The sequence below is a fragment of the Bombina bombina genome, chromosome 3, assembly GCF_027579735.1.
Source record: "Bombina bombina isolate aBomBom1 chromosome 3, aBomBom1.pri, whole genome shotgun sequence".
Lineage (NCBI taxonomy): Eukaryota > Metazoa > Chordata > Amphibia > Anura > Bombinatoridae > Bombina > Bombina bombina.
In genome coordinates, this window is record NC_069501.1 from 237,675,903 (window position 1) to 237,687,506 (window position 11,604).

The 11,604-nt window shown below is 37.4% G+C and overlaps 1 protein-coding gene across 3 annotated transcripts in view; it reads right to left on the reverse strand.

Moving 5' to 3' along the window:
- Nucleotides 1-735: 735 nt before the first annotated feature.
- Nucleotides 736-11,604, reverse strand: part of HIC1 (HIC ZBTB transcriptional repressor 1) — an 11,858-nt gene continuing 989 nt past the window's right edge. Inside the window, exons 1-2 of one of the 3 annotated variants that reach the window (XM_053706216.1) lie at nt 10,431-10,769; nt 736-5,746 (exon numbers count right to left, since the gene is read on the reverse strand). In XM_053706216.1, the coding sequence (XP_053562191.1) occupies nt 3,798-5,746; nt 10,431-10,479 (1,998 nt within the window). In that variant the 5' untranslated portion in view covers nt 10,480-10,769 and the 3' untranslated portion in view covers nt 736-3,797. Of the gene's footprint in view, nt 5,747-6,868; nt 7,009-10,430; nt 10,770-11,604 lie in introns of those variants that run through there. The other 2 variants (XM_053706215.1, XM_053706218.1) reach the window with 2 other exon arrangements.

Genomic DNA, 11,604 nt, shown 5'->3' on the forward strand with positions numbered 1-11,604 from the left:
CATTTAGAGAGGATATGAGTGATAAGGCATCCTACCATCAAACTATCCCTTAAAGGTTTCTGCGCTAATAAATCCGGCTGCCCTAGGCACAGGTATAGTTGCCCTATGTCAAGATATGCCCCTGGTGTGCATTTTTTAAATAGTACCTTAAGAGTTCAGGGTTCTTAACAAAACTGTGGATTCTGTGTATGGTATTAATGTCCTTTAAACAGAAAATAGTCTAACTACACCTGGATTGGAGATTATATATATATATATATATATATATATATATATATATATATATATATATATATATATATATATATATATATATATATATATATATATACATATACACAAACATACACACATACACTATTGCTATTAGATAGGAAAACTCACATTATTAATCCCCACACAGTACCGTTGATCAAACTTAGTCTGTTTATAGTTATAATTTAGAATTATACCCATACTTTAACAACCCAATTTATACAAAGTTTACAGATCTAAGTACAGATGTTTCCTGTGTGCACAGACCAGTGCTTGTTGGAGGTTACTTGACCCAGAAGAAATCATTACCAGTGATTATAATGTAACATTTGGGGTAATATGAATTATACTGTACACTAGCTGAAGGAATTTTTATTTTTATGCAGCAGATATCAGATGATTATAATTTTCACAGAATAAGATACAAAAAAACACTGGTTATCAATATTATTGCAGAATGTAATAAATGGAAACTATTAATTGTTGTAGAAAAAAAATGTTATCATTTATTAAAGAATTGGCAAATGTGAATTTATACATGACAATTATGTACAGTTTGTAGACAAAGTGAAAAAGTGGTTTAAATAGTGGTTATTGAGGATCAGCCCATGCCCTGCTTTTTTGGCTTCCCACCATAATGGTGCGCAGGCTGGATCTGACATGGCCCCATGCAAAGACAAAAAAGAAATGGTTACAAACACTAAATCGGTAGCTCTTCACTGTGAGAAAGGCAGCACATTTCTATTCATTCATCTATTTTACATCCAAATGATAAGGGGTACTGGACATGGACTAAGTACCCTCATCCTAAGACACACAACTGAAGAAAAAGGCAAAAGACTCCTAGAGGCAGATGACAGGTTAACACAATATACAGGCACAGTAGCACCTTCTTCACAGTTGGCATATCCTCTGCCTCTTCCTAATACATTGCCCATGCATCCATGTGCACTACAAAAAATAAAGATAATTTATTACAGCATTGCACATGATAAATTGACCTCCAAATGGTCTGACTGGGTCAGTCCTTCTGGGGTGCAAACTTTGGTCTCTGCACAGGGTAAGAGGTCAAGGGGAGGGTTTGGTTTCACTAGTTACTTTTGGCACAAAGCAGTATTTGTTATAGTATTATTGTACAATGCTACTGAGAGTGTTACACTTGCCAGATCCAATAACAAAAATGCTAGGTTTATTCTATTTAAAACCTGAGCTTATTGCCATCATTTATAGGCACTGCAGTACTGAAATTAACCAGTTTACCTGCCAGTGAGAATCAGTGGATTAAAGGGACATGCCAGACAAAAATGAAATCTACATAGATGCATTTCAGTTTTGAATAGAAGCATTTTTGTAATACACATATATTGGCAAAATTGCTTCTTATAAAAGCTATAGCCGTTTCAAAAGTGTATATAGGTATGCACTGTGCACCAGCATTTTAAACACAGTGGAGCCTAAGGTGCTTGTATCATCTGTCAATGGCTCAATTTGTTAATTGCTGACATGATATAAACCCCACTGGTGCTCTGAGCAGCTGCAGTATTTAAAATGGTGGTGCACTTAGAATGTCTAGGTATGCTTCAAGTGCAGGGCAGGGAAACATGTTCACAATAAAACAGTTATATCTTTTACTAGAAGCATTTTTGCCAATACATGTATATTGCAAACATCTTTCTATTCAAAGTTGTAACTAATCTATGTGAATTTAAATTTTGACAGAATGTCCTTTAACTCTAGCTCTGGCAGTGCAATAGTTACCCTTTTGCTGGGGTAGGGATCAGTGCAGCAGATAAGGGGTTAACATCCTTCCAGACACTCAACCCAGAAATGCATTAAGTGGTATATTGGTTAAGGCACAATCTCCGTTGTCACACTCTGAATATACCAGGGGTACCCTGATCAGTGCTCGGAGACAATAATACAAAATGTTGGTTCATTAAAAAAAACCAACAACATAGCAGTTAGTATACAGTGCAGACAGCAGAAATCAGTATCTCTAAATCATACTGCATTGTGCACACACCCACAGCACACTCAGCAGCAACACTTGTTATGTGAGAGGAATGCAAGAGGTTTGGAAATCAGGGTTTGTCTGTGCATCCTGGTTCCACTGGAATTAAAGCACCCTGTAATCCATCCATTTAAAATAAGCATCCACAGCTGCCTTGTGTGCCCTGAGTGTGCGCACAATGACTAGTGTGCAGGTTATGTCACATTATGTCATGTGGGAATGCTAATGAAGTGCTTGAGTGACCATAGTGCTACATGTATATGTCCAGACGCTTCTCCTTAGGGCACAAGCTATGGAGATTGCATCTTACTAACCTGCATGCTTAAGTGCTAATGGCAGTGAATTGGAGATAATATGAAACGGGTTTGGAGGCATATGGTGTTGCCTTTTGGCTCAAATCCATTGTGATAGGAACATCAATTTGTAGCAATTATTGTAGATTAATTCTATTGATTTGTAACCAGTGCAGTTACTAATACGTATCCCCTCAACTGACAGGACTGCAGCCCATAGCAATGCGTTATACCTTTCTCTAGGGGATTAACATTATGCGACTGGGTGCAATTTAGACCAGATGGATGTAGTAATCTCTAACAGCCTGTCTTTCACTAAACACCTACACCACATTAGGTGAAGACAAAAAAAGGAAGTAGATTTTGATGAGTCAAGAATCACAATTTAGCTATACACCCCTGCATGATTTCTGATTTTATCACTTATACACTTTTTTTTTTTTTTAATATAAGTAGTAAGTAAATCTCCTAGATATTTGACATAAACTTACTGGACATATGCATGCTTATCAGGTATTTTTTATATTTGCTTTTATTGAATGTAAACCTAACTTATTAATTACTGAAATACTTTTGACGTTGACACGTGTTGGAGGTAAATATTTTGGCAAAATGCATTTTCCTCCTTTTGTACCCTTTTCATAAATTAACAAATCAAACTGACATGCTTTTCACCCTGTTCATATTATCCCCAATATATTCTTCTTAGAACATTCAAGGTAATGCATATGGTGGGCAGTTAATTATCACTAATAGTGACATTATTTAAGACTTAGATTATGAAAACATAAAATATTGAACAAGTGGGATTGCAGATACTGATTTCTGCTCTTCTGATTGTCCCACACAAAAACATACAAAATAAAATGTCCTCCTTCCACATGTCAGGCACATTAAACAGCAACACTCTTCTCTGTTTTTTATGCAGAGAAAAGGTCGAGTATATATGATGGAGGTTATGTTACAAAACGCACATATCCTGGCGGGATAGTGCACAAGTCCCAAAAAAGTGCTCTTCTCCTTTGGAAGCAATTATACACAGGTTAGAGCAACCACTGAAGCAATATTTGGCTCGTACATGACTGAAGTTCAGCAGCTTCCATCATATTTTTGAGGGTTTGTTATTTATTGTCTGAATTTATCTCTTTGGCACATTTGTTTGCATTGTGTTCTCTGGTGCGCCCAGAAAAAAAAGCACACAGAGCTGTAGGATGAGTTGACATCTGTCTGGGGACCTGTTAAGGAGGAGAGAACCTCTCGATAATTCTGCTATCACTGTTTAGGTGCTGGCTCTGGCTGAGGACCTCTACGGCCTTTTCTTGACTTAGCCCTAAGTGCTCTGCAGTGAATTTGGCCAATGGGTACAAGCTCTCTATGGTTTTTGGATCATTGAGGAAATGTGATGTCTGGGATAGAATCTCTGCAGCTTTTTCTTGCTTCAAGCCCAGGTGATCAGCTGTGAACTTTGCCATAGCATAAACACTTTCTGAGAAGTCCAGTTTGGGTTTCCCATCTGGACCTGTTGTGTGCATCTTCATGTGACTGATGAGATTCCGCTGCTGGGCAAACTTACCGCCACACACCTGACATTCATACGGTTTCTCACCAGAGTGAATTCTCATGTGCTCGGTCAGGCGATATTGTCTAGTGAAGCGCATCCCACAGGCATCACAAGCAAATGGTTTTAGCCCAAGGTGGCTCCTCATGTGACGGGTCATTGTGCCTCTTTGTGTAAACTTCTTACCACAAATGCTACAGGGATAAGGGCGTGTAAGCCAGTGAGTCTTCTCATGCTGGCGAAGGGTGGCTGGATCCTTGTATGATTTGTCACAGGAGGAGCAACGGTAGGGTCGGATGTCACCCAAGCCTTGGCTGGACTTGTCTAGGAATGGTACAGGTGGCTCAAGACTGTCTTTATGGTACAAATCTTCCTCGTTGTGTGCTTCAACATGAGCATTGAGTTGGTCTGAGTTTGGAAACCCTTTTCCACAGGGGATGCAGACATACAAGTTGTCCCCGAAGCTTTCGGGCTCGTATCCTAAGTGGTTACAATGATATCTCTCCATGTTGGCAGAAGGTGAAGGATCTCCACTACTTCCAGTCTCTTCACTTGTACTTTTGTCATCATCTGGCTCATTGCTCTCAATACTAGGATACCTGGGCTGCTGTGATAACGGGGAACTCTCTCCCTTATCATCTCTATCTAGCTCTTTCTCTCTATCACTTTCATCTATATAAGTTCCAAGAGGCTCATGTTTCATCCAACGATACATCAGATCTTGTGTTTCAGTCCTATTTGGGTGATCTGGAGGAACACCATTTCTGAAAGGCTCTGGGTGTGTGGCGGATGATGGGTCAGTACTATTAAGCTTTTGGTAAGGATGAGCTTGATCTTTGTAGGGGACATGACTGGCAAGAATACTGACACTTAATGGAGGGCTGTCCTGTCGCCCAGTTATTGTGGGCTCCCTGTTGTCCTCTCCAGTGTGTCCATCAGAATGATGTTGATTGGGTGGCCTGTTGGGACTTTTCTTGGAAAGATCCAGACCACAAAGGGGAGAACAGTGCCGCTCCGGTGGGCAAAGTCCATGTTGGTGCAGCTGGTTAGCCTGAGATACTGAAGCATACAGTTCTCCACACTGAGTGTTGATAGAGTTCACTGGATCTACAGGTGGCAGATCTACAGGTCTTGGTGTTGAGGTGAAGCATGACTGAATCACTGGTGTGGTAGCCCTTAGCCCCCTCCCAAGGCTTCCAAATGGAGAGTAGCCTGTTGTTCTTATATGACAATACTTCCCATTCCTCTTCAACTTTTTCTTGCACAAAGAAACTAGGTCAGATATCTGAAGATAGCTGGCGGCTGCCAAAACTGTCCCAAAAAGCTGCTCACTGATAGGTTCAGAATCAGCCAAGCGTCCTGTGTAGATGAAATCCAGAATTATCCGGAAGATGCTGGGACTTACCATTTCATGGTCTAGATTGATTAAATTATCATGAACCACTAGTGATTTTAAATAAACGCTACTAGCAGCCAAAATGTTCTTATGAGCCCTGAAGAGAGCATTCTGTACCACAATGATCACATCACATAGGAAACCTTTAGTCCGCTGAGAGTTGAGTTGTAAGAGAAGTTGTCTGGAATGACTTGGTACTTCCATGGCATCCAGCATCGTGTTCAGTTGTCCACCTTTTAATAAACAGAAACAAAATGAGAATTATCTGTAAATACTACACAAGAAAGACAACAATTCGATTAAACAAAATGCATTAATTTCAGATTGGTTCACTTAAATGGCAGTAATAAAAATTGAGAGATCTTGAAATTAGTTTCACTTTTTTTTGGCTGACCAGGGTGTGCAGCGCAGTCAAATAATTAATATGTGTCAGTAACTGGCAATTAATATATGTAAGGCTTTGCAATGGGATTTAATCCCTCAAGTGTTTATAACCATGAAGGAATGTTTGTGCCAGGTTAGTAAATGAGCTGTGAGACATAATAGTACTGGTGACACTTTTGCCCTATCTGTACTGAAAGCTGGGTGCGGCATAGTCATTCGTTTAATTTTGCACTTGCTCTGCATGCATGTACCTTGTAAAAGTGTGTGTGTGTGTGTGTGTCTGTGTGTGTGTGTGGAGGGGAGTACTGAGTGCTCCTGAGTGGGATCTAATTGTTTTGACTGATAACAAAAAGTGCAGTTGAGACAGCATTTTCAGTCTGCAAATTAACCAAATAGCTACCAGAGCAGAGATAATTTGTTCTACACACAAACTGCCAGGGTACTGAACTAAAGTAAAAACTCTATAGAATTGACCATCTTCTGTGTCATAGGGTGTAGAACTACAAGCATCTGCAATAAAATAACCCCTGGACCACCCCTTAACCTCTACAGCAGATCAATAAAGTGTACCAGAAAGCGTTAACAGCACAGGAAGCTAACACCATGTTCTGCAGGTTCATATCCCTTGTTGCTCCCACTAGCAACATATCTGCACTGCATTACAAAAGTCTTCATAACCAATTCGTATCATTTTGAACTTTTAGTAAGAGTTAAAGAAGTCTAAAGCAATAATGTTTTTTCTTCTTCTTCTAATAATTAAAAACAGTTTTAACGAATAAATCAAACAAAAACTGTCAAAACACAGGAAGTAAGAAATATGAGAAACCACACTCACGCAATTATGCTCACAATACATTAGTAAAGATGTATATTTGTTAACTGGTAAAATATATATATATATATATATATATATATATATATATATATATATATATATATATATATATATATATTGATGTTCATGCAAGTACCTTGCCCTTGGACGAACAGAGTGGATCTGCAGTGAAAATGGGGCAAAAGGTGCGGGGCTTGCCCTCCCTTCCTTCTCATTGCCTGCGTTGTCTTGTGCCACCTTTGCATATATACATACAGCTTTTATTCTCAACAAAGATGAGGCTGGGGGTGGCTTAAAACCCTCGTAGGCATTTTAAGAAGGTGACATCACTGCCTCAGATTCCAGCTGCAAAACCCCATATCAGGAACCATTATTCAAATAATCACCACCCCTTCTTACAACACAACCATTTACTGATGGTTGCACCCCATGTTCACACACACAGACATCTACAGCACAACCCCCCAGTGGTGGTCTATGCTTCACATTCTACAACCTGTAGTAGCCTGGGCTGCTAAATCATATAGGTCCTAAAATGACAGATCTCAAATCAGATTCTGTTTGCTTGTCCCTCTATCTAAGGTAATCAATTCTATAACTATTATCCCAACAAAAATAAAAAATAAAATGATATTGAGATATAAAATCTATAAATACATACAAGAACTTTGAAGCAATACACGAAAATGCATTTCTAATCTTTGACTTGTGCCTCTCACAAAGTGAAATCCAGCTCCTCAACCAGTAAACCTTGGAAATATCAGAGATAATGAGGTGCTAAGAAGCTAAAGAGGCTTGAAGTGCCGGGGCTGTTACTTTGGGGACATCAGGATTTCTACTCCATGACCTTGTCCAGCAATAACTACATGATATATTAGACTAACCCCCCTCCCCACTCACATAACAGTAACGTTTTCCAGCAATTGAGCTGCTGCATTATTTAAAATAATACACCTCAGCCCTGTAAACTTTAGTGTTCAGCGGACAGGGGCAAAGGGTAATTATATTAGTATAAACACTCTCAAGAAAGTGGTTTCCCCTTGAATTATTGATCTGAGAAAAAAATATAGATCAGTGAAAATGAGCAAACTTAGGCAACAGGTAGATGCACAGATCCTTAAATCAAATATCCAATTACAAGTCAATATTTTAAAATAAAAATAAATATTTTTAAAAGTATATAACTGTAGTTAAAAAAAAAACATTGTATAAATATGTTTATTTAAATGTAATCAATTTAACAGATTTATTAAGCATGGAATATAACCTAAATATTAAACAGGCTAGAGATATTCTATATTTACCAAGCGAAAATTATAATTACATTATGATTAAACCTATTAAAAAGCACTAAAATTATAATTTCTTGATTAGTTTTTTAGTATTCCATAGCCATCTATATCTACATATTTTATATATACTTAATTTTAAACATCAAATTATTTACAATAATCGAACTGTATAATTAGATTAAAAAACAGGCATTGTTTTCAAACGAAATCATCTTTCCTTTCTCTTATATTATTTAACACGAATAATTAAATATTTAATAACAAAACATTTTCGCTTTTAGTTTTTTTTTTAATGCAGCGATTTAAAATAATAATAATAATAATAATAATAATAATTTGTAACATCATACATGTATGGCAATATAATGATTTCTATTTAAAGTAAAAAAAAAAAAAACACAAAAAAAAAATAAAATATCTAAAAATGTAACAATAATATGTTTGTAAATTATCTTTATTTTATTACTTATTTAGAACAATGTTCACCGCCTGAGCAGTGTTAGTAATGCACTTTTGTGTATATATTTTCATAGTATTCCTAAATTAATTCAGTCTGTCTATAACCTGATTACAGAGCTTTGTGTAGAGTTATTAAGTGATCCTATGTATTAAAGGAACAACCATTACTATATGATAAAAAAAACTAAATGGGCAACATCTGGCTATAGCAGAACACTCAGCAATGAGTAGGACTGGCACATTTAGCTGGGCTTTAATGAGCCAGTAAATACTTTAACTTGTGTCATGTAAAGCAGGAATAAGTGACTGAAACATTAGGAAGATGTTAACCTACATCAGCATCTTTACATTTCATCTTTAGAGGACGATATATTTAAGGATTGTACTAAAAAAAAAAAATATCTTATAGAAACATGAAAATACCTAAAAACTATAAAGAAATGTGAGTGATAAACTTCAAATGATATAGGTTCGAGTTGTGGTGTTTTGCTTGTTTTTTGGCCGCCTGGATTGGGTGGGCTGTGACAGCTTGACTGGGTGTTGTCATCATCTATAGGGAAGTAGAAGGATTTTGTATGAGACTGAAAGACCACTTCCATTAACTCGTTATGTGCAGTGCAATATCGTCCCCCCGGGCAATAAAGGATTAAGGGCTGTAATGCAGTCGGGTCAGAATTATTAGAAGCAGCTGCTGGCTCTGGTGTAGGGGGAGCAGCTTCTTCTATATCAGCAAGGAAATCACATTCTCCCCAAATACAGGTTTAACAGTAAGCGAAATACAAGTGTGCAGCTGGACCCCAACCTGAGAAAGGATAAAGGGAATGATGCTTATTTATTACCCCCAGCCGGTTAGAGATTAGTGCAACCTAATAAGCAGGAGGAAACCCCAAATATACCGCTTGTGCCAGGTGAGAGATCCAATAAGTAGTGCAGATGTCCAATAAAATACATAACGTATAAAACAAGATGTGTGTGTGTGTGTATATATATATATATATATATATATATATATATATATATATATATATATATATATATATATATATATATATATATATATATATATGTTTTTAAATAATAAAGACTGATATAGTTAAACTATCCGCAAGTACGTTATTTAATGGATAGATTTTGTCACATTAAAAACAAATAAATATTCGCTTATATAGAAAACTAGTCAATAGTATCATATAACTAAAGTGCATTGTGTTACAGACACAAGATACATTGTATAATGGTCAGGTCATGATAAAGCTTAGAGTACTGGTTACAATGTATTAGAGTAGTATAGAGCAGTATTAGAGTACTGGTTACAATGTATTAGAGTAGTATAGAGCAGTATTAGAGTACTGGTTACAATGTATTAGAGTAGTATAGAGCAGTGAGTACTGGTTACAATGTATTAGAGTAGTATAGAGCAGTGAGTACTGGTTACAATGTATTAGAGTAGTATAGAGCAGTGAGTACTGGTTACAATGTATTAGAGTAGTATAGAGCAGTATTAGAGTACTGAGCAGTATAGAGCAGTGAGTACTGGTTACAATGTATTAGAGTAGTATAGAGCAGTATTAGAGTAGTGGTTACAATGTATTAGAGTAGTATAGAGCAGTATTAGAGTAGTGGTTACAATGTATTAGAGTAGTATAGAGCAGTGAGTACTGGTTACAATGTATTAGAGTAGTATAGAGCAGTATTAGAGTACTGAGCAGTATAGAGCAGTGAGTACTGGTTACAATGTATTAGAGTACTATAGAGCAGTATAGAGTACTGAGCAGTGAGTACTGGTTACAATGTATTTACCATATTATCAGCTATTTATATAAATGTAAAAGAGAAGACTGCCTGTGGCTATCAATGACAGATAACAATGCTCCCACAAACCATCTGCCCCTCACTGCTCCCCAGTCCCTCTCCTCTATCTCACATGCCAGGGATGTTCCCCATTACCTGGGTGCCCAGTGGTCGCCAAGCAGCTGATGTCCGTGTGAGTGACCATGCCCAGTAAGCAGTCGCCAGCCTCCCATCCACAGTGCCAGCTCTTCAGTATCTACTCTGCCAGTCCCTTTCCCCCCTCTTTCTTATTATATTAATTGCAAAAAAAGGCCCAGGCTCTTCCCCTGTTTAATACGTGCTGGGCCCAGCATCAGTTTCCTCTGATTTTTATTTTAGCAATTTCCTTTTCTATTTTGGTGCTCTCAAGCAATAATGTTGGGGAGATAAAGAGCTCTCTATGTGAGCTGAGGCTGTTAGCGCCCCATGTGATGTGTAGCTATATTAAACTACAAGGTAAAATCCAGGGCAGGAACTTCAAATGACCCCAACGTGAACTTCACACACATCGAAACTTTTTCTTAAAGAGACAGCAGTCTCGTTTCCTCTCCAAGTTCCAGATGACTGTCAGCCTGCCCTCTCCATCACTCACAGGGCAGTGCTGCTGGATGGGGTGTCTCTAGGGACCTCCAAGTATTTCACACAGCAGATCATGTACAGGACACGAAGTTAATATATCTGTCTACATACCAACACCCCCATTCATTTGCTTTTCCTAAAAACGTAGCCCCCCCCAATCAAGCTCATAATCAGCAAACTATCAAATAAACCTAAGTATGTCAGAGAAACCCCAGCATTAAAGTTGTGAACTTTTATTTTTTTTATAAACATTCTGGTACATTAATGTTGCTTGAAACTGCCCATAACTTTCCTGTTTTTTCCACCCAATGCATTGTGTGGGAAATCTTTACACATATCAAGGTACTGTCTTTAAAGCTACTTGGCTTTATTTTTAAGCTGTATTTATAACCAGCTCACAATCATCAATACTCTCCTTTTACAACTCCAAAATAATCACATTTCACCTTCTTATTGCCCAGTTAGAGCTACATTATGAGCTATATCTAAAATATCTGTTCAAATCTTTGCATTTTTGGACTGTTTTTTGCTCACTTTGGAGCAGGGAAATAGTTTAAATTCCATTTCACGCTGATTTAAAATAAACCATTTTTTAGTTACTTCCTTGGCTAATGTTAATATTAAGAACGGTTAATTGCAACAACTTTTAAGTTAAACGAATACATTGTTTCACATAACATTTTAACAACTGACTTCCCCTCTCAGGGAACCT